At 54.6% G+C, this 23,028-nt stretch overlaps 2 protein-coding genes across 9 annotated transcripts in view; both read right to left on the bottom strand.

Annotated features, from left to right (window-relative positions):
- The window catches only part of LOC308572438 (NXPE family member 3-like), a 28,506-nt gene extending 19,526 nt beyond the window's left edge, over positions 1-8,980 (bottom strand). For both annotated transcript variants that reach the window (XM_081168465.1, XM_081168466.1), the window contains exon 1: positions 8,713-8,980. In XM_081168465.1, the coding sequence (XP_081024591.1) occupies positions 8,713-8,913 (201 nt within the window). In that variant the 5' untranslated portion in view covers positions 8,914-8,980. The remainder of the gene's footprint in view (positions 1-8,712) is intronic.
- A 181-nt stretch (positions 8,981-9,161) lies between these two features.
- Positions 9,162-22,583, bottom strand: LOC308572655 (glypican-6-like). 7 transcript variants are annotated; one of them, XM_081168917.1, is made up of 10 exons: positions 21,385-22,580; positions 19,117-19,275; positions 18,294-18,604; positions 16,927-17,007; positions 15,678-15,843; positions 15,074-15,204; positions 14,052-14,192; positions 13,398-13,534; positions 12,692-12,867; positions 9,162-10,120 (listed from the first exon to the last, which is right to left on the bottom strand). In XM_081168917.1, exons 1-10 carry the CDS (start codon positions 21,632-21,634, stop codon positions 9,840-9,842), a joined length of 1,833 nt encoding a protein of 610 aa, XP_081025043.1. In that variant the 5' UTR covers positions 21,635-22,580; the 3' UTR covers positions 9,162-9,839. The 7 variants fall into 7 exon arrangements, with proteins under 7 accessions (XP_081025043.1, XP_081025044.1, XP_081025049.1 ...); XM_081168918.1 differs by having other exon boundaries at positions 21,418-22,580; XM_081168923.1 differs by lacking the exon at positions 21,385-22,580 and adding an exon at positions 21,202-21,260.
- Between the last annotated feature and the right edge of the window lie 445 nt (positions 22,584-23,028).

Raw genomic sequence — 23,028 nt, 5'->3', positions numbered from 1 at the left:
GTGCGCGCCAAGTTCGAATGTACAGGCGCGTGGGACAGCAGAAAACCCGGATTGGGAACCAGGTCCTAAAGCCCGCCGGAGGCAGGGGGAAGACTCAGGGGACTCAGCGTCAGAAGAGTCTAGGAAGGGCAAGACCCCAGCTGACAGGCGGAACCAGAGGAGGAAAGAGCAAAGGAAGAGGTGGAGCAAGGCTAGAGTCTTAAACTGGTGTCTGGGGGGAGGAGATTCAGACGGAGCTTCGGCGGTCTAGAGTTTCAGACGTAGAGCTGCACGCTGCGGCTGTGAAAGCGAAACTGAACTTCAATAAAGACTTTTGTATATAACAACGAACCGGCGTTGGTCCTTTGTGAGCTGGGACCTCGGGCAGCTCTGACACATGTATTGTAGTGTTTCCCCTGACTATCCAATATAGAATCAAATAATCACCAAAATTCTGTGACGTTTTTATTAGCCGTGACCCCCGCTAATTGATTTACGAACCTTGATTAGCGTTTTATGGCTGCCCGGCACGCTTCCGCCTCTGCTCCGTCACGGCCCAGCAGAGCTTCGCACAGTGGTGTAAAACTGTCACCTGCTTGATTGGCTCAGCTTCCAGACAAACACACAGAGTCCCGTTTGTCTCTATACAGCATTTATTCCAATATTCCCCAGGATTTTCCAGGGCTAGTTGCAGCCATCACAGCCCTGCGTCTGTTCCCCACAGCTCACATAGTGGGACTGACAAACTCCTCCCAGAAGCTCCTCCCAAGCTTCTAAAATTGACGTCAGAATGGTGAGGCATCATGGGAACAACTTAACCAGTTAAGTTCCAACTCCAACACCCCCTCTTGCATCCCATTCTGACAAGACCTTTTTGAGTTCAACACCTTCCCCTTTGCCTTGTGCCCCTTCCCGGCATCTTTCCCAGGCACCTGTTGAACCCCTTCAACACTCCCAGAATCACACTGTGCGACACTTTTCCACGCACCTGTGACCTGATACCCTACTGACCCATTAGGGCCAGCAGTTGTGTCTTCTCCGTCAGACGTTTCCCCCTCTGACTTGACAACCCTTCCGTGAGCTTTCTCCATTACCGGAGATGTAGCCTCACACCTGGACACTCCTTTCACAACCCTTGGAGATGCCCAAACCTGCCCTGAACCCTGACCCTGGACCTGGTCCCCATCACCGGGATCTGAACCCTGATTCTGGACCTTATCCCTTTCACTGGGTTCAGCCACAGCCTCCCTTCTCCCTTGAGAAGACTTTGCACCCGTCACCTGGTGACGTATTCCCTTTTCCTTGAAAAACTTCTCCAGAGCGGACCCAGTAAACTGTGACCCTCGGTCGCTCTTGAACCCTTGCACCCTGGTGGAGAACCTCAGTTCCACCCCCGCAACCCATTCCTGGATCAGTTGCGTCACCTCCCCCTCTGATTTGAGAGAGAAACACCAGCCAGCCTGGCTGTGGTCACCTGTCAGCGACAGCACATACCTGGCCCCACCCAGACTCTCAGACCTCTTGGGTCCTGACAGATCTGTGAGAACCAGCTCAAAGGGCTCTTTGGTTACCCTCCCAAACCCGGGAAAACCAAGCACCTTTGCACCTGTGCATGCCCTGCACCCTTGGGACCTCCTCCCACCTTGTGTGATTTTACACCCTTTTGTGCACCTGTGCAACTTTTGCACATGACTGGGAACCTTAGCACACTGCACCTGTGCTTTAGCACACTGCACCTGTGCTTTACCAGCATTCCCACAACCCTCCAGAGGTGACTCCAGAACAAAGACGTTGTTCCCCCTCTGCATGTTGACCCGTTGTCTCCCTCCTCTGAAAATGGAACAGGTGTCATTTTCAAAACGAGCATTGTATCCCTGCTTCATTAGAGCTGATACATATAAAAGACAACACTTCAGTCCCGGCACAACGTAGATCTCTCGCTCCTCCTGTGAAGTAGAGAAAAACACGTTAGCCATACCACAGACTGATTTTTGTGTTCCGTCTGTGAACCAAACAGTCATTCCTGTCAAAACAGCCCTGCATTTCCGCAGCTTCCCAGCAGATGTCTCTGGAATCAAGTTGCAATTAGCAGCAGAGCCAATAACAACACTCTGCTCTGGCCTTGTCCCACGAGTCTCTTGCTGGCACCTGGCACCTTCACCAGCCTTAGTCTCACGCCTGGTTGTTTTTCCAGACCAGTTGCCATGGAAACCCGACTGGTTCCCATGAGAATTCAGCAGTTTGACCTTGCAAACATCCTGTCTTGTCTCTCTGCTCCGGTGGGGGCAATCTGCCACGCAGACGTTGAACTCCAGTGGAAAAACACTGCCTGGGGCTTTTCCCAGCTGGCTTGGCCTTCCTCATTCTGGAACGGCGCCTCCCACCAGCCTCGCCCCCCCTGAACTGCCGCTTCATCCCAGCAGGTTCAGTGGAAAAGTTTTCAAACTTGCCTTTGGAACTTTCCGCCCCCCCGACCTGCTCAGCAGCACTCCTTGTGGCTAAAGCATCAGGGACAGGGGCTCCAGCCATCTTTAGGCTTTTGTGTTCCTTCTCCAGGGCTCTGGCCTCCTGCTGAAGCTTCACAGCAAACACAGCAGGACATTTCCAAGTGCCAATAGTCCCTTTGCCCCCCCTCTGGGGCCCACAGCCTTTCCCAGCTGTGCACCGGCTCTCACGTAGGTGATCAGCGCCATCTTGTCTTTCTGTTCTGAAGCAGCCATCTCCCGGCCCTTGCTTTCCGCCTCCAGCCTCACAAACACCCTGGAGCGCTGAACGGCCTCTGGCTTCCTGGCACCCAGAACAGTAGACTTTAGATCAGCAGCCAGGTTGCCCAACTTCTTAAAGTGAGCCTCCCACAGTCCTCCAAGACCTGGCAGCCTGCCATCCTCTTCCGTTCTCCCAAGGGGCCCCAAGCTGTACTTACAAACGCACCAGCTCCTCCGGCTCCTCAGCTCCGTGGAGAAACTACACCCTTGCTGCTCTCAGCTCTTGGCAGTTCTCAGCAACACAGGCACTTCTGCGGTTTGCAGCCAGCTGCTTTTTTTTTCACCTCTGCTCGACACCGCAGATCAAAGCCTCTGCTCGACACCGCAGAGTTTTACAGCTCCCGCGACAGTTTTACAAGCGGTAATTTATGGGTCCATAACCTGTGACGTTTTTATTAGCCGTGACCCCCGCTAATTGATTTACGAACCTTGATTAGCGTTTTATGGCTGCCCGGCACGCTTCCGCCTCTGCTCCGTCACGGCCCAGCAGAGCTTCGCACAGTGGTGTAAAACTGTCACCTGCTTGATTGGCTCAGCTTCCAGACAAACACACAGAGTCCCGTTTGTCTCTATACAGCATTTATTCCAATATTCCCCAGGATTTTCCAGGGCTAGTTGCAGCCATCACAGCCCTGCGTCTGTTCCCCACAGCTCACATAGTGGGACTGACAAACTCCTCCCAGAAGCTCCTCCCAAGCTTCTAAAATTGACGTCAGAATGGTGAGGCATCATGGGAACAACTTAACCAGTTAAGTTCCAACTCCAACAAATTCAACAGTTTGCCCATTTCCTTGGTTCCAATGGCTAATGACTCCTCTGGAAGTGGGGAATCCAGGGCTTCCCCTGCCTCCAAAATCCCTGAGGCATAGAGTCACTTACACCTCCCACCTCACAAGGGAAAAGATAACAATGGACCGGACAGATATCCCTTGATGAAGTTTGCAGAAGTCAGGTGTTCACAAAGCCCATCTTCAGGAAAGGATAGGTCTAAATAGTTTTATTGAATAATGGACTCCTGTTACCATGCAAGATTCACTCCTTCTTGGTGACACATTGGTGATGTATTGATGACGTATCTGGAAATGTGTTATGGGAAGTGAGGGAAGGTCTTAAAGGTTCATGCAACCCCATGCTTGGGGTTCCTACTCTCTGTGTGTTTGAACTTTGTTGCAACAATAAGGATTAGGTCTACTGACCGCTGGTTTGCTTCTTTACTTGGCTGGAGATTCCTTCTTTTGTTGACAAGGAGAGCTGGGCAGTAGAGTAAACCTGCCCCCAGAATTTTTCTGTAACAGGTAGGAGGTAGAGGTCATGTGAGGGACAGGGCAAGCCTGGTGCTCAGGTTTCTGCCAGAAGACACTCCCAATTTATGACACAGTTATGACAAATGTATGGTGGTGTTATGAGAAAAAACTGCTCCTTTTCCCTTATAGGGTACCCAAGAGCCCATACAGAGTCATAGAGTCATAGAATCATAGAATCATAGAATCATAGAATCATAGAGTTGGAAGAGACCACAAGGGCCATCGAGTCCAACCCCCTGCCAAGCAGGAAACACCATCAGAGCACTCCTGACATATGGTTGTCAAGCCTCTGCTTAAAGACCTCCAAAGAAGGAGACTCCACCACACTCCTTGGCAGCAAATTCCACTGTCAAACAGCTCTTACTGTCAGGAAGTTCTTCCTAATGTTTAGGTGGAATCTTCTTTCTTGTAGTTTGGATCCATTGCTCCGTGTCCGCTTCTCTGGAGCAGCAGAAAACAACCTTTCTCCCTCCTCTATGTGACATCCTTTTATATATTTGAACATGGCTATCATATCACCCCTTAACCTCCTCTTCTCCAGGCTAAACATGCCCAGCTCCCTTAGCCGTTCCTCATAAGGCATCGTTTCCAGGCCTTTGACCATTTTGGTTGCCCTCCTCGGGACACGTTCCAGTTTGTCAGTGTCCTTCTTGAACTGTGGTGCCCAGAACTGGACACAGTACTCCAGGTGAGGTCTGACCAGAGCAGAATACAGTGGCACTATTACTTCCCTTGATCTAGATGCTATACTCCTATTGATGCAGCCCAGAATTGCATTGCCTTTTTTAGCTGCCGCATCACACTGTTGGCTCATGTCAAGTTTGTGGTCAACCAAGACTCCTAGATCCTTTTCACATGTACTGCTCTCAAGCCAGGTGTCACCCATCTTGTATTTGTGCCTTTCTTTTTTTTCTGCCCAAGTGCAATACTTTACATTTCTCCCTGTTAAAATTCATCTTGTTTGTTTTGGCCCAGTTCTCTAATCTGTCAAGGTCATTTTGAAGTGTGATCCTGTCCTCTGGGGTGTTAGCCACCCCTCCCAGTTTGGTGTCATCTGCAAATTTGATCAGGATGCCCTTGAGTCCATCATCCAAGTCGTTGATAAAGATGTTGAATAAGACTGGGCCCAAGACAGAACCCTGTGGCACCCCATTAGTCACTCTTCTCCACGATGAAGAGGAACCATTGATGAGCACCCTTTGGGTTCGGTCAGTCAGCCAGTTACAAATCCACTGAGTGGCAGCATAGTCAAGACCGCATTTTACCAGCTTCTTTACAAGAATATCATGGGGCACCTTGTCAAATGCCTTGCTGAAATCAAGGTAGGCTACATCCACTGCGTTCCCTTCATCTACCAGGCTTGTAATTCTGTCAAAAAACGAGATCAGGTTAGTCTGACATGACTTATTTTTCAGAAATCCATGCTGACTATTGGTGATCACAGCATTCCTTTCTAGGTGCTCACAGACTGTTTGCTTAATGATCTGCTCCAGAATCTTCCCTGGTATTGATGTCAGACTGACTGGGCGGTAATTATTTGGGTCCTCTCTTTCCTCCTTTTTGAAAATAGGGACAACATTTGCCCTCCTCCAGTCTGCCGGGACTTCGCCTGTTCTCCAGGAATTCTCAAAGATAACTGCCAGTGGTTCTGAGATCACATCTGCCAGTTCTTTTAATACTCTTGGATGCAGTTCATCTGGCCCTGGAGACTTGAATACATCTAAACTAGCCAAGTATCCTTGTACTATCTCCTTAGTTATTCTGGGCTGTGTTTCCTTTGCTGAATCATTTGCTCCAAATTCTTCAGGACGGGCATTGTTTTCTTTATCGGAGAAGACTGAAGCAAAGAAGGCATTGAGGAGTTCAGCCCTTTCTGTGTCCCCTGTTTGCATTTCACCATCTTCTCCTCTGAGTGACCCCACTGTTTCTTTGTTCTTCCTTTTGCTACGAACATACCCATAAAAGCCTTTTTTGTTGCTTTTAACCTCTCTAGCAAGCCTGAGTTCATTCTGTGCTTTAGCTTTTCTGACTTTGTGTCTACACGTGCTGGCTATTTGTTTGAATTCCTCTTTGGTGGTTTCCCCCCTTTTCCATTTTTTGTACACATACTTTTTTAATCTTAACTCAGTTAAAAGTTCTTTAGATAGCCACCCTGGCTTCTTTAGGCACCTTCCTTGTTTCCGTCTCATTGGTATTGCCTGACGTTGTGCTTTTACTATCTCCCTCTTAACAAACTCCCAGCCATCATGAACTCCCTTTCCTTTTAGTATTACTGTCCATGGGATCTCACCCAGCACTTCCCTAAGTTTTATGAAGTCGGCTTTCTTAAAGTCAAGAAATTGAGTCCTAGTATGCTTGGCTGCTCCTTTCCGCTGTATAGTAAACTTCAGAAGAGCATGATCACTCACGCCTAATGATCCTTCCACTTCTACCCCACTAACCAGGGCATCAACATTGGTTAGGACCAGATCTAAAATGGCTGTTCCTCTTGTTGCTTCTCCCACTTTCTGGACAATGAAGTTGTCTGCAAGGCCAGTGAGGAATCTGTTTGACCTTGTGCTCTTGGCTGAGTTTGACATCCAACAAATATCCGGGTAATTGAAGTCCCCCATTACTACTATCTCCCTTCCTTTTGCATGCTTGCATGCTTCCTTTTCCATCATAAAAAGTGTGAAGACAGGAGAAATAACTCCCCCCACAAAAAATGTCAGAAAGTTTTTCCTGATGTTTAGTCCAAATCCCCTTTCTTGTAACTTGAAGCCATTGCCTCGAGTCTTACCCTCCAAAGCAGCAGAAAAGAAGCTTACTCCATCTTCCATGTGGCAGCCTTTGAGATATTTGAAAGTGGTTCTCATATCTCCTCAGCCTCCTCTTTTCCAGGCTAAACATACCCAGCTCCTTCAACCATCCCTCATCAGGCTGCTTCCAGACCCTTGACCAGCTTGGCTGCCCTCCTCCACACACATCCCAGCTTGTCAACATCCTTCTTAAATTGTGGTGCCCAGAACTGGACACAGTATTCCAGACTCTCCAAGTGTCCCTATTTTCCAGGGACATCCCTGATTTAACCCTTCCCAGTTTCTGATTTAATCCCAGAATGTCCCACTTTTCCTTAAGATGTCCCTAATTTCATTGGAGAAAAGTTGGAGGGTATGGAGTTATCTGACCCCCCAAGCTGTCTGAAGGCAATCCTGTATAGGGAAGGGGCTTTTTTAGTATTAAACGTTTTATTATGTTTTTATATATGTTGGAAGCTGCCCAGAGTGGCTGGGGCAACCCAGTATGGTGTCTGGGGTATAAATAGTAAAAATATCATTATGGAATGTGATGTCCCTATTTTCATCAGTGAAATGTTGGAGGGTATGGCATTCCAGGTGTGATCTGACCAAGGCAGAAGGCCTTGCAAAAACCTTTAGTAAAAGCTAAGTTTGTTTTGGTTTCACTTTGCCTCCAGCCTCATTATTCACCTCCTGCTGAATTGCCTTTTCCAGAACAGGCCAGGGAGGAAGGCATAGGCGCCAACTCTCTGGGGCCCTCGGACCCAAGCACCCACAAAATTCCCCTGAAGGGGCCCGGCACCTACAAGTTTCGGTGCCAAGCTGGCACTCCTGGAGGAAGGTAAAGAGTTTGGCATCCACTTGGGGGCAAGAGGCAGCTCTGTCCTGGATGCTCTCCTCCTGAAACCAGTGTTTCAAAGAGAAGGTGGCCTTCCTGCGGGGACCTGCATTTTCACGCCCACTCCACACTGCTCTCCTCCACAAACTGCAATGTGGAATATTTGGCAGCTCCAAATAATATCGCAGCCCATGCCAGTTACAACCCTAGACGTGTAAAGTTGGAAGGGACCCCAAGGGTCATCTAGCCCAACCCCCTGCAATCACAGCTAAAGAATCTGTCACAGATTCTCAAATTCTGCCATTAGTTTCAGGAGCAAATTCAACCACATGCCAGCAAATTCAGGGGGCACAATCAAGCCCATCTGAACCGCTTGCCAAAGAAGCCCACTTCTCCCCAGAGTCCAGGCTATTTGCTATATGGAGATGGCAAAGCTATAGAATCCTAGAACCGTAGAGTTGGAAGGGGATTCACCCTGGCAAGGGAGGGGTCTCCAGTCAAGCATCCATGGCAGGCGGTCATCCAAGGGATCCCCAAGGTTCATCAGTCCAACGCCCCACAACACAGGAAATGCAACTGCCTGGAGGCCCCTCAAACCCTAGCCCCCCAAACCTTTGGGGGTTCCTCCACAATTCTATGATTCTAACTCGATTCCTGGGCCACTGTGGCCTGATCCAGTAGAGCTCTTTTTGGTTCTCACAGAACCTCCCCATCCAGAGACAGTCTACCTTGATTCCTAGGGGGATTTGGCCACTGAGGTAACAGGATGCTGAGCTAGGGGCCCCCCTTTGGTCTGATCCAGCAGGCTCTCCTGACATTCTTATAGGGGGAAGCCCCTTCCAGACGCACCCCGGAGCTGCTCAGCCTCACAGAATCATAAGTTGGAAGGGACCCAGAGGACCATCTAGTCCAACCCCCTGCAATGCCAGATTCTGCAACTGCCCCATGCAGAGATCGGACCTGCAACCTTGGCGTTATCAGCACCACGCTCTATCCAGGCCTCCCTCCCCTTCCAGTCCCGCAGACCCACCCAAAGCCCCTTTGCCCACCTTGGTCTCACGCTTGGCAGAATCAGGGCCATGCACAACGGTCCTCGCAGCCCTGGGCAGGGCAGGGGGGGTCGGGGGTCTGTCCACACGCCTTCCTGTCCTGGATGAGGCAGGCAGAGGCTCCTCGCTCACCTGCCTCACACAGCATCTGTACTGGCCTACAGCGAAAGGGAGACTGAGGCACATGTTGCCGCCCACCATTTTCCCGGCTGCAGAGACGTCATCTCACTTCCTCTTCCCGCAACCAGAAGGTGGGGGAAGAAGAGCAGAATCTGACCCAGCCCTCGCCCTCCATCCTGTGTTTGGGGTCTGGGCAGGAAGGGGAAGGGCAGAATTGCAGAGCACTAGCTCCCACACTCCCCTCAGACCCTTCCTGGAAGCCATGAAGTGAGGGGGAGGGGCAAGGAGGCCGCTGCCAGAACCCCAGGAGACAAGGCAGAAGCAGGACATCAATAAATTAAATATTTTATTATTCCATAATTTAAGAAAAAACAGATCCAGAAATAAGACAAATTCCTTTGTGCTTAAAAAGGGGGGCTTCTCAGTGCTTTGGGAACCCCCTCCCCAATGCCCTGGAAGGTCCACAGAAGGATCGACAGCCTATGGGGTGGGGGCAGAATTGTAAGTCTGGTCCCTGCCCTAGTTGGAGGGGGCTGCCTCTTCACCTACAAGCTGCTAGCCCCCCTCCTCTGAGAGGGAGAAAATAGGGGGCAGCTGTCTGCCCCCCTCTCCCCCCTTCCCTTCACCCACCCCACCCCCTCTTAGATCCCCGCCAAAAAGAGAGGTGAACTCAAAGGTATAGAAAAGAAGTGAAAGTTCATTGCTAGGCCTCTCCTTACAGCCCCCATTTTAAAAAAACCCTGGTTTCCCTCCCCAGGTAATAGAAAAAACCACCCTACAAGAATTGACTCCCAATCCCCCCCCCCCGGCCTCTCTTTGTCATTCCCATAAAATTAAACCCCCACCTCACAAGTGAGTGGGGGGTTATGCATGGGGGAGAATGAGAGCCCCAACCCAGCCCCCCTTTGACTGGATGCGGAGGGAGATTCCCCCCTTCCTGGTGTTGTTGGGGGAGGGGGTGATGCCAGAGGAAGTCAGCCATTTGAGATGCCAAACCACTGTGGGGGTCAGCAGCCCCCCAGCAGGAGGAGCAGGAAGAGGAGGGAAAAGACCTTGGCTTGCAAAGTGGCCCCTGTGGGGGGCAGCCCAGCCCCACTGCTTGGCCGCCCCCCACTCTGGTTCTGTCGGGAGGAGGAGGAGCCCTTCCTAGGCCGCTCCCTGCGAGGTGGGCGGGCATCGGAAGAAGGGCGGGATCCCGTGGGGGAACCCCCAGCCCCCCCTGCTCCAGCCCCCAAGGCCGGCCGGTCCTCGCTGTGCCCAGCACCTGAGCCGCTCGAGCCGTCCTCATCTGGAACAGAAAACAGAGGGGAGGGTGGAAAGGTCTTGTTCTCTGCAGGTGTTGCAGAAATTACAGGGGGGGACACATCTTTAAAGTTAAATATTACAAATATTGTGCCTGAATATATCCTTCCAACTTGACAGCTCAGGGAGGTCACCTAGCTTTAAAAATAATATAAAATCATCTCCTTTCCCAGTTCCCCCCATTCCAAAGCTATTTTCCCCTTGAAAAAGGACTCCAGGAAGTTCTCAGAGGTGACAATTGCTGGGCTCATTGTTAGCCAAAGGAAGCCAAATCTCATCACCTGACTCGCCTCAGGCTCCAGACATGCAAAGGAACTTCTATTGTACTTTTGTGTGGTGGTACTTAAGACATATTTGTCTATGCTAATCTTATACCTGAGTCTTGCTAATCTTGTACCAAGGACTTGTCTGGTCTTTGAACCTACTGCGCAATAAACTTTGGTCTACAGCTATTTGCTCCGGTTGGCTGGACTCCTGCCTTTATTCCGCAGGGACCCGCGGGCTGGGGACTGAGCAGCCTCGCGCCTAGAGTTTTTTCCTAACACAGGAAACCCAGCTGACATTCCCACAACCATGGGGCAAATAGATATGTGGATGAGCCCTGGCTGGGAAGCCCCTGCCAGAGAGGGACGGGGGTGGGGCAGGTTGCTCCCACCCCTTTCTGTCTAGGCACCACCAACTGATTGCTAGACAGCTATGCTGGGGGTTGGGCTAGATGACCCTTGGGGCCCCTTCCAACTGTATGGTTCTGTGATTTTAAGAGCCAAAGGCTTCCCTAGGAGCTGGGGTTGGGGGGGGGAGTGTTGGAGGGCTTAATATATTTTCCCCCTTGTAGGTGCCAGGTCAGTCAGCTGTCTTCATCAATGTTTCCCAATTGGGAGCCATACGGCCCAAGGCCCCACAGGATATTGCAAGGTGGGCACAGGTGAAAATCATGTAAATGGGGGGCCAGAGCGCGAGGTTAGGGGGCCACAGAGGGAAGTGAGAAGTGAAGGAGGGGACTTTTTTAAAAAAAAATCCTGATTGGCTGGCTATCCTCTTAGCCCATCCCAGGGGGGGGGGGTTCCTGGCTTGTTTCTGATGTGAGAGTGCGGTCGCTGAGGCTCCTGTTTTGACCAGCAGAGCCTGCAATCCAGAACCCCAGGTCAGACAAGTGGGGTGGTGGTGGGGTGGCACTGGGGAGGGCTGGGAGCTGCCGCCAGTGCTGGGCCCGCTGGCCGCCTGGGCCTGACTCTGCAAGGCGCAGGGTGCAATCCACCCCAGTGCCTGGTGGATCAGGGCCTTCAGATGTTGCCAAGGGCTGCAGGGCCAGTCGGCAGTGAAACCCACCCAGCACCTAACCAAGGGGGCTTGTCTAGTGCTGCTGACTTGCAGCTGGTCAATAACTCAGTGTCTACTCAGAGGAAAGCCACAGCGAAGGGTGTGGGAGGCTGGAGTGTTTTATCTAGGCAGCCAGGGCTCCTCCAGGTGTCAATATCTTTTTGCACCAGGTCAGTGAGGACCACTTGCTTTTAAACATTCTCCCATATATATAGAACTCCCTGTGCGCCTTTTGGACTGTGACTGTGGGTTTCCCCCTTTGTGTCAAATAACTGAGGCCAAATAAGTGTTTACTTTTTATAATACATGGAAGATGGATCTGTCTCAGGAGGTATGGACTCTCCTTCCTTGGAGGTTTCTAAGCGGAGCTCTGATGGCCGTCTGTCCTGGATGCTTGAGCTGAGTTTCCTGCATTGCAGGGGGTTGGACTAGATGACCCTTGGGGTCCCTTCCAGCTCCATGATTCTGTTTTTCTGCTCCAGCAATATTTTATTATGTTCCTATCATTTTATGTGATTCTATTTTGTATAAATTATAAACATCATAAATAAAACATATTCTATTTACAAACAAAACATTTAAATAGCTACCTTTCTACTGGTAGGACGGGGGCAGGCATGGCCATAGCCAGGATTTTTGATGGGGGGGCAGGCTTTTGTTTGTGTTGATTTTTTCTTATTGGGAGGCAGCTGCCCCCCCCCCCCAGTCTCCCCTTGGCTATGTCTATGGGGGGCATAGGAAGGAAACAAGGTTGGAAGGGGACTACGGTCAGAAAATGGCTGGGAAACACTGGTCTACACCAGTGCTTCCAAAACTTGGGTCTCCAGCAGTTTTTGGACTACAACTCCCATCATCCCTAGTTAGCAGGATCAGTGACCAGGGATTATAACAACTGTAGTCCAAAACCAGTTGGAGACCCAAGTTTGGAAACCTGGGTCTACCTCAATGATCAAGGCACATCAGCTCATTGGTCAGCCAGTGAGTCCAAGTTCATGTTATGTTTGAAGCTGCAGCTACTCTGCGCTTTGATTTCTCTGTCTTTGTATCTGCAAAGCCTCCAAGCTGAATGTACATCTATGAGCATCATGCACTGTATTACTGAAGCCTTATCTTCTGGACTTTAGGCTGCCAGTGTGGTGACTGGAACTGGGGGCAACTCCTGCTGTGTGGGTCTCTCCTCCGATTCCCAACAAGGAGAGGGGGGAGTGGGTGCCCGGAAGGGGCTTGTAGGCCTCACCTGCATCCTGGAAGTCGAGGTCCTGCCCATTGCAGGCGCCCACCAGGCGGGAGGTGGCACTGCGTAGGGCCAGGACGTGCTGCCGCGTGGGCATGTCAGGGCGCGAAATGTCCACCTCCACCTCGGGGTTGTTGATCTGGTTCACCAGCCCATCACCCGTCACATCTGGGAGGTACCTAGGAGGGGGGAAAGGGAAAGGTGCGGGGGGAGAGCCTTTAGGCAGACAATGCACCGAGCACCCAGCCCCAAAAGAACCTGAGGAGAGCCTGGTGGCTGGATCAGGCCAAAGGGGCCCATCTGGTTCACAGTCCTGTCCTCACAGTGGCCTAGTACTTCTAAGAACCCAGGAATCAAGAGAGACTGCCATTGGACCTGGAGGATCTGTAAGAATTGAAGAAAGGCCATGCCGCTGGGTCATGTCAAAGGCTTATCTAGTCCAGCCTTCTGTTCTCATGGTGGCTGAAAAGATGCCCTGAGCTCTGCATGGGGAAAGTCTGGCCCCACCCAATGACCAGGTTCACAGGCATGCTCAGGGCCTTGGGTGCAAATGTATCCCCAAAAGCCTCAGGGGTCAAGTGCCCCCTGTCCCCTCCAGCCTCAAGGTGGGGGAGAGAAATCCAGCCCCCCTGCTCCCCATCTCCCCTTGAGCCCAACCTTGTCCTTTTCTCCCTGCCTGCACCCTTAGCGGGGTCCAACCCCACCCCACCTGCCCCTCGCCTGCCCGTTCCAGCAGCTGTCCTCGTTGGTGACATCAGCGGCCACCTTCTCGTCGCTGCAGAGGGCGTGGGGAAGCATCACCCAGAAGCGCCGCATTAGACGCAGCTTCTCCTTCACATCCGACACCTGGGGGGGGGGAGAAGGGGGTGGAATTAATTCGTCCAGTCCTCCTTTAAAGCAATCCAGGTTGCCGTCCATCACAGCCTCTTGGGAGAAGGCATTCCAGAGATTCATGCAGAAGGGCTTCCTTTGCTCTGCCCCAAATCTTCTGACATTCCCCTTCATAGGATGCCCACAAGCTCTGGCATTAGGGGTGAGCGAGAAAAAGCTTTTCTCCATCCATTTTCTCCACGACTTGTATAATTTTATAAACTCCTATCTCTGCGGCTTCTTTGCCCTTTCTCTAAACTAAGAAGCCCCAAGTGTTGCAAGAAGCTGTCTGCTTGTTCTTATACACACCACGAGATGCAGGGTTGTGGTGCTGAGTTGTCCCAGGGTGGACAGTGCCCCCCCCCAAGGGCAGCATCTCCTGGACTGCAAAAGGCTAAGGCTGACAAGGCAGAAGAGGCGCAAGTTCAAGGCTGAGCTCTGGGGGGACGTACCATGCAGGCGGAGCCGGGGGGGGGGTCCCCACAATACCTACCAGCCTGTCCAGGTTGGTTCCTGCCGCGGTTGTGGGCTTCTCCTCGGGCAAGTAAGTGCGGAAGCGGCGCTTGGCCTCCTCCCGGGGGGAGCGGCGAGAGCGGGCGGGGGCTGGGCGGGGGCTGCCGCAGCTCTGGAACACCTGAGGGGGGAAGAAGGCACAGGTGACCCCCACAAGCACCCCAGAAACACCCACACTCTGAGCTGCTCTCTCAAGTCCGCATGAAGGCCAAAGGCATTCTGCTGCCAGAGCTGGTAGGAGACCAAAGCTCAGATAGGAGATTCAGACGGCAAGGAAGGGGAAGCAGGCTCTGTCCTGGATGCGTCAGTGGAAATTTCTGCATTGCAGGGGGTGGGCTAGATGGCCCCTTGGGGTACCTTCCAACTCTTCAGGTCTACGATTCTATAACTTAACCTCAGGAAGGACTTTCTAAGGGGAAGAGCTGTGGGGCATTAAAAGGGACTACTTGGGGGTGGGTGGACTCTCCTTCTTCAGAGGGTTTTAAGCAAAGGTTCGATGGGCATCTGACAGGGAATCCTAGGATTGTAGGGTTGGAAGAGAACCCCCAGGATATCCCAACCCCCTGCAAGGCAGCGATCACAGCTAAGCATCCCTGACAGATGCCTGCCCAACCTCTGCTGGTCTGTCTGCAGGTTGTTGGCATCTGTCTGTCTCAAGAGATAATGGAGTGCATCTCCAGGGGTGAAGTCAAACCACTGTGCTAGTGCTGAAGTGACCTCCCCAGGGCGCAAGCCAGGGCCGTGTGCCTGGAGGTCCTGCTCTGCCCTGACGAAGAGCCCCCCCTTTCAGCCTTGCTGATGGGCTCCAAAGGAAAGCAGAGCAAGATGTTTGGTACCAGCTTGGCTGCAGGAGATGCTGGAGTGAGGCGTACGAAGCGCCATCCAAGCATCTTGGGGGCTCCACTCTGGATTTGTGTCAGGTGTGCTCCTGAGCCTGCCTGCAGGTGGGTTGGCATAATAAGGAGCAGAGGAGTCAGATTCTCCCTGCCCCCCCATACACACCTTGGCTGAGATTTGGACACTGTGCTCCTGCAGGAACATGATCGCCTCCGAAATCTTCACTCCGATGGAGTCAGCCGCCAGTTCGAAGTTAAAGGGCCCCCCGAGGCGCTCGGCCAATTGGGTCAAAGCATCTGGGAGGGAGAAAGAGGGAGTGGGCCACGGGGGCTAGGTTGGGGCAAGGGGAAAGAGCCCCCCCCCCGCCCAAAGACCCTGTCTACTTGCACTGAGCGGAACAGCCAGCCAGACTCAGACTTTCATCTTGCCTTTCTACCAATAAACCCAGGCTGGCATTCGTTTTGGTTCCCGCATGGCAGGGGTTGGACTAGATGCCCCTTGGTGCCCCTTCCAGCTCTACCAATCTAAGAAGTCCCCTCTAGATATATGGCAAGCTGACCCTCAAGACCTCCAGGGAGCTCCCCGGCTGATCAGAGATTTCTCCAGCTGAAGCCCAAGACTCGGCTATGCCCATTGCACCACTCTGCCTCACAGTTGACTAAAATGCCACTTGAGGGCAAGCTCTCCCCTCGTCCAACCCTGCCTCCTGCCATTTCCCACTGCCAGCCTTTCCCCCAGCCCTCTTCCCCTCCCCCAGAGGTGTGCTCACCGAGAAAGCGCTCCCACTCGGGGTCCAGCTCCGCTGCGCTGGCAAAGCAGCCCTTCATGACGTTGAGGCAGAATCCGTTGCAGGGCTTGAGGGCCGGAGTCCCACGGCAAAGTGGGCAGTAGGAGAGGCGCATGTGGGCACGGCGGCACTCTCCGCTGGGAGAGAGCTGGGGGGAGAAATGGGGGGGGGACAGATTGAGCATTTGGCAGCCTGAGGATTCTCCCAGGATGGCCGCAGGCACAGAGGAGGCGCAGAGAGGTCACCCTTTGGAACTCCCTGCCTATTGACCTTCACTGCATTCTCCATTAGGCAAGCCTGGCATTTGACCCTCCCTGTCATCAGAGCTCCGATGTTTTGCCCACTGTCTAGTGCAGGTTCCCAGGGAAAGAGGGCCGAGGTGCCAGAAGCACCACCTGTGTCAGGAACGCTCTCCCAGGCGCATCCGTTGCCGGCTTTAGGGCAATTGCAAGGTTTGCAGGAGCCTTGTGGATCAGGCCAGTGGTGCCTCCAATCCAGCCTCCTGCTCTCTCAGTTGGCCAGCCAGAGTCCCCCAAGGGAGACCTGCAATGGAAACTCTCTGCATGTGCTCAGAGAAACTCTTTGTGATGGCAGCAAAGGAAAAGTGCTCTCTGCATTGTCCATTACATCCCACACCCGTCTCTCTGTTCTCATGGCTACAGATGAAACCCTCAGAAGAACATCATAAGATCCTTCTGCATCAGGCCAAAGATGGACTTCTGGTCAGCTTCCTGTTCTCATGGTGACCAAGCAGATGCCTGCAGGAAACCCAGAGTCAGGATTCGGACGCAAGAGCCACTCTCCCCCCTTGCAGTTTCCAGCAAGTGGTATTATTGAGAAGCACCACTGCCTCCGATTGTGGATGCCCGTGGGGATCCCTTCCCACTCCAAGTTAACGGTTCTGTGTGAAGTAGTCCTTCCTTTTCCCTGGAGATATTTGCAAGCCAGAAGCGACTGATCTGATATCCTCCCAACATTGCTGCTCCTTTGGAGAGGACTTTGGCAGCAATGTGGGGTGTGGGGAGAGGGAAGGTGGGGGCAGTGGAGCAAAGCTGACTGCTAGGGAGCACGGCTGGGTGGGGGCAGGTAATAATAATAATAATAATAATAATAATAATAATAATAATAATAATATCCTGCCCATCTAGGCTCCTTCCCTCTAGCAAGATGCTTGCAGAAGTGTAACCTTCTTCCCAGGCAGGGGGCAGCTCACCCATGTCAGGCTTCTCACCTTGACCGCCTGGACCACCACGTCTCGTCCGGTCGCCAGGCCCTGGACAAAGGCTCGAGCAGCAATGAAGGCGCGAGTCACCTGCAGGGGAGCAGGACAGAGCAGCCAGGAAGGGCATCTGAGCAGCTGGACACACGCAGGCATGCCCACAGCCCAGAACAGCCCACCCCTGAGGCAAGGTGAGGCGGGACCCAGAGGGGCAGCAGATCCGGACTCCAAGGAATGCATGGCCCACGAACGTGGTGCACTCCCTGGAGGCAGGTTCTGCCCTCCACCCAACGCTGCAGTGGCCTCCTGGCCAATTGGAGGTGCTGCTGGTCTCTCCCCCTGCCTTGTTCCTGATGTAGATCTTCATCCCCAGCTCATTCCAGCTGTAGATCTTCGCTCACCTGCCTTCTCTGGGCAAGAGATGAGAGGCAATTTTGCGTTTTGCCTCAGGTGCCAACATGTTGGGGGCCAACCCTGCACCACCCACCCACCCACCCACGACCCTCCCACCCACCTGTCCCACAGTCATGCAGGGCCAAGGTTGCCATACGCCCATGAAATCCCAGATATGTCCTCTTTTGGGGGGCCAACAAGCCCATCCGGGGGAATTTTTACATTTTAAAACAGAGGTTCAGGGTTGGGGGGATATTTATTTATTTCTGGGTTGTGTGGTTTTGTTTGTTTGTTTGTTTGTTTTTGGCTCAGGTGCTCTGCGCACCACGGCCAGACCAAGCAACTCAGGCTGTCCTCTTGTTTGCTCTTCAAGATGTGGCAGCCCCACCCATGCAGGAATGAGTGTGTGTGTGTGTGTCAGCGGCTGGGAGCTGGATCTATGGGCAATTCATCTGCGCCCAGAGTTGGTGGAGAACTCAGGCACAGCTGGAAGCCAACTGTTTATGCTCTTGATCCTGCACACAAAGTCAGGGACGCCTCAGTCAACATTTCTGGACTACTTCCAGCCCGACTTTGCCTTTTGCCCCGCAGCTGAGGGCTGGCATGAGCCCCAGAGAAGAGGGGGTCCCTGTGGCCTGAGCCCATCCCTTGCAAGTGCATGAGGAGAGAGCTGCTGGATCAGGCCAGGGGCCCAGCTAGATGCTCGTAAGAGGTCTGCCAGCAGGATCCAAGCGCATAGCCTTTCTCCCCTCCTGCTGCCTCTAAATGTGGAGTCAGAGCAGGGTCAGTCTGGCCAGTGGCCCCGAGAGCTCTCTCCTCCTCTGTGCATCTGTCCAATGCTCTTTGGAAGCCCTCCAAGTTAGTGGACATCCCTGCCTCCTGTGGGAGGGAGTTCCATGGGTTCACTATGGGTCACATGATGAAGCAAGAGGGTGTTGTGGCGTCCCAGGGAGGGTGGGGAGGGGAGGGCCAGGGGGTGGACTCACCTGCACGCGGAGCTGGCGGGGGCTGTCCCCAAAGGCCCGCAGCCCCTCTGCCTGGTGCCCCACACACTCCAGGTAGCCTTCAGGGAAGCTGTACTGGGGGTTGAGCAGGGGCAGCATCCGCTCCAGCAGGCGGGCCCAGAAGTCGCTCAGGGCCTCATCCAGCCCAGGTCGTGCTCCCTGCAGGTGGTGCCGCAGCTCCACAAAGAGCCCCTGGAAGAGGCGGGCATGCTGGGCATAGAGGCGCCCATAGGAGCGGGTGAACATGGCTTGGAGGGACTGCTCTGCCCCTGCCAGGAGCTCCCGGAAGAAGTCTGTGGAGGCAGGGAGATGTGGGGAGGAAGAGGAAGAAGAAAAGGAAGAGGAGGAAGAAGGTAGCTTGAGCCAAAATTCTGCCTCCGAAAAGGAGCCTTCTCCTGAGCATGTGCACATTGCGCTTCCCTCACTACTGCCCCCCTTTGGGGGGCAGGACAAAGGCCTCCAGGCAGCCGCAAGCTGCAGCGCCCCATTGCACAACCTAGGGGTGCAAAGCGGGTGTGAAGTTGGGTGGAAATTGGAAACTAGGAGAGTGGGGAGGCAACAAGCCAAGTTGGGGGGCAGCTTCCTCTGCTGCTCAGGGCAAAAGGCCCCCCACCTCACCCCAGGAGCTCCCTTGGCCAAGAGGTGCCCCCCCCCTGCTTTCTTAAGGATCCGGAGCAGATTCTGGCATAGAGTGGGGGATAACTTTCATCCAGCCCTTCAGGACCTCCAGTGGGTTGGGGGTCCCACAGCCTCTGGGGTTTCCCAAAGGGAACAGGGAGGTGCTGGAACCCTCCCTCCACCTCACCTTGGAAGCGGCGCTGGCGGGAGCCTAGGGTGCTGAGCAGGAAGCCGGCTGCCTCTCCCACCAGGCCCTGGAGGTCCCCTCGGCTCTGCTCACTCAGACGCTCCTCCGTCTCGCTGGCGCAGCAGGTGTACTCCTGGGGGCAGATGCGCAGGTGCTCTCCTGGGAGGGGGGAAGAGGATTGCTGTTAGCCTGCCTGGCCCCACAGCTGGAGGGAAGTGCTCCCCACCCCTCATGGGGGAACAAAGGCGGTGGCAGCCTCCCCAGCCCAGCATTGTAGAGTCGGAGGGGATCCTGAGGGTCATCTAGTCCAACAGGAGTCTCAGAGAGTGGGGTTTTTTGGAGTGTGTGGCAAAATTGCAGCCAGGAGCAGTTTCCACATAAACACAAGAGAGTGGTGGCCTAGTGGTTAGCGTGTCCATCCAGGACCTGGGAGAGACCAGGGTTCAAATTCCCCCACTCAGCAACCTCCAGAGCCAGTCACTGCCTTCTCTCAGCCTAGCGGACCTCACAGGGTTGTTGTGAGGAGAAAACGGAGAGGAGTAAGAGAACTAGGGGCATCACCATGAACTTGCCTGGAGAAAAAGAGGTGGTCTGGAGGTACAATAAAGAAGCTAAGAGAAATGGAGGGGGCTGGGGGTGCTCCTCCTTGCTAGCACAGGGGATGCCGCCCCCCAACTCCACAGAAAACGGAGAGCCCTTCCAGAGGACAGGAGAGGCGGAGAGGGGCTTCTCAAGCGCTGAGGAGGCAGAGAAGAGGCAGCGAAAGGGCGCGGGGGGCGTTGGCTGCCTGTGAGGGGACCCTCGGTCGGGGAAGCGTCCCTCCACGAGGCTTGAATGGGCAGACGGAGAAAACGTCCCGTCGGACTTGGGAAAATGGGGGGCTTCCCCGCAACTTCTGCCCGAAAGACCCAGAGAAAAGGGGCAATGGCGGGGCAGGGGACAGTCCCCACGGGCGCGAGGGGGGAGGGGTGGCGCGAGCCCTGCTGCTCGCTCTGCGGCCGCCTCGTCCGGGCGAGGGGGGCGCCTTCCCCGCAACTTCCTTCCGAGACCCGGAGAAGAGGGGCGGTGGGGACCCACGCGAGACGCCCCTCTCCCTGATCCACGTCCTGGAGACGGCCAGGAAAGTTTGCTGCCCGTGCCCCCAGCGGTGCCAGGACGGGGCGCCCGCTTACCGGAGATGAGGCTGGGCGGCAGCGAGGCGAGGGCGAAGCCGCGCCCGGCCAGCGCCTGCCGGCTCTCCGCGCAGCTCCGCGCCGCCCCGCGCGTCTCTCCGCCAGCGGCGGCGGCGGCACAAAGGAGCGGCAGGAGGAGCAGGCGCAGAGGCGCCATGGAGGGAGAAGCGCCCCTGCGGGCGAGGCCGGCCGGGGAAGGAGCGCGCCGCCGCCGAGAAGCGCGCAAAGGAGCGCAGCGCGGCGCAGCAAACGGCCGGAGACAATGGCAAGGGCCAGCCCGCGCCCGCCGCCGCCGCCCGGCCCTAGCGCCGCCCGGCCCGTCGGGCGAGAGACAATGGGGGCCGCGCGGGGGGCTCGGAGGGAGGGAGGGGTCCTAGCGCCCCCCGCCTCTCCTGCCGGGCCAGAGGGGCGGGTGCAAGACGGCGGGGGCGGGGAGAGACTGCGATCCTGCGGGGGGGGAGCGGGGGCGAGGGACGGAGGGACCCAGCTGCTCCCCCCCTCCCGGTCCGTGAGTGACAAGCGGACGCCGAAGCGGTTGGATGCCACTTGTCTGGAAGGCCCGTCGCCAAGGCGCGTCGAAGCTGCATCGGAGCGACTGGGTGGCTTCTGCGCTGGGGACTGGACTAGATGACCCGCGGGGCCCCTTCCCACTCTACAAGTCTGCGATTCTATGCTTCTACCTGGGGAGACCCAAGGAGATCCGTCCACGGAGTCCTCTCCGTCCATTTCCGTCCAGCCAACTGCTTCTGGGAGTCCGGCGGGGGCAGCCCTCCCCTCCCTGCCTGTCCGCCTGTTTTCTGCCAGGGCTTGGCACGCAGATGCCTCCTGCTGCCTCTGGTCATGGAGGCTCCATTGTGCTGCTGCTCTGGCCAATGAGCCGCCGACGCTGGCGAGACCCACCTAAAACATTCACCTCCGCAGTCTCTCATTCTCCACACCTGGGCGACGAATTATAGACTGGTAGAGTTGAAAGGGACCCCGAGGGTCATCTAGTCCAACCCCCAGCCACTGAGAAGCTGGAGCATGTCCAGAAGAGTCGGCCAGGGTGTGGATGGGTGACCTCTGGAGAACACCTGAAACAATTGGGTGTGTTTACCGTGGAGAAGCAGGGAGACGGGAGAGGGCTCACCCGATATCCCTGGAGGGTTGTCAGTCACGCAGAAGACAGAGCGGGACAGGTCACATCCAGGCGGGTGGCCCTCGCTGCCTCCCCTGTTTGCCTGCGTGAAGAAGGACTTCCTTTCATCTGTCACGAATCCTCCAGCCTTCAGCTTCAATGGATGCCCACGAGTTCTTGTTCCTGGAGAAGGAGAGAGGAAAGTTCTCCGCTGTCTCCACGTTCCCATGCCATCCACTAGTTTATACACTTCTATCGTCTTATTCGCCTTTTATAAGCTATAAAGCAGCCTTTCTTCACAGGGGCGTCATTTGGGTTGCCTTTCCTGAACCCTCTCCAACTCTGCAACATCCTTCTTGAGGCGAGGCGAACAGAATTGGACCCAGCATTATTGCACCTGCCGCCGCGCCCGAGATTTCTGCTATAAGCGCATTGCGATGCTTCCTGGGGCCGGAGCCGCTTCCACAGCGGAGCAGGCGCTGCCTTGGCTGGAAGTGCTTAAGGAGCGGCTGGAGCGAGGCCTGTGGGGGGTCGCACCCTTCCTGTCCCGCAGGGAGCTGTCCTGTGCGTGACCTCACGTGCCTCTTCCAGCCCCGAGCGAGCGAGCGAGCGCCCGGCTCTGGATCCCAAGGGAGCGGAGGGGGCCCGGAGGAGTCTGCGGTTGCGCTTCCCCGCACAAGCGGCAAGGGGCGCTGCTGCGACAGGGAGGACCCAGCGCCGGAAAGTGCGCTTCCCCCGTAGGAGAGACGTACAGTATTGGAATCACAGAATGGCAGAGTGGGAAGGGACCCCCAAGGGCCATCTAGTCCAGCCAACTTCATTAATGCAGGAATCACAGCTAACGAATTCCTGACCTCTGTTTTTAAAACCTTGCAATGAATCACAGAATCAGAGAATCCTAAGGTTGGAAGGGATCCCCAAGGACCATCTAGCCCAACCCCCAGCAACGAAGGAATCACGGCTGACGGGTGGCCTCGCGACTTCTCTTGAAAAGCCTCCAGAAAGAGGAGAACCCTCTTCTGCCTTTGCCCGAGCAGCCCAGGAGGACAACCTCCGGGTAACGAGAGAAGTGTTGAGTCGAGCCATATTCCACGCGGAGCAAAAGCTCCCGCTGTTCCTTCGAGAGTCTGCCTGGGGGGTTGACTGCCTTGCTTTCAGTGGATTAACGGCCCCGTCCTCCTTCCCTATGTTGTTGTTGTTTAGTCGTTTAGTCGTGTCCGACTCTTCGTGACCCCATGGACCAGAGTACGCCAGGCACTTCTGTCCTCCACTGCCTCCCGCAGTTTGATCAAACTCATGCTGGTAGCTTCAAGAACACCATCCAACCATCTCGTCCTCTGTCGTCCCCTTCTCCTTGTGCCCTCCATTTTTCCCAACATCAGGGGCTTTTCCAGGGAGTCTTCTCTTCTCATGAGGTGGCCAAAGTCTTGGAGCCTCAGCTTCACGATCTGTCCTTCCAGTGAGCACTCAGGGCTGATTTCCTTAAGAATGGATACGTTTGATCTTCTTGCAGTCCATGGGACTCTCAAGAGTCTCCTCCAGCACCAGAATTCTGGAGGCGATCAGCCTTCTTGATGGTCCAGCTCTCACTTCCATGCATCACTACTGGGAAAACCATGGCTT

This window comes from Podarcis bocagei, assembly GCF_964188305.1.
Source record: "Podarcis bocagei genome assembly, chromosome: 13".
In the NCBI taxonomy this organism is placed as follows: domain Eukaryota; kingdom Metazoa; phylum Chordata; class Lepidosauria; order Squamata; family Lacertidae; genus Podarcis; species Podarcis bocagei.
This window is presented reverse-complemented; position numbering and strand designations above follow the sequence as displayed.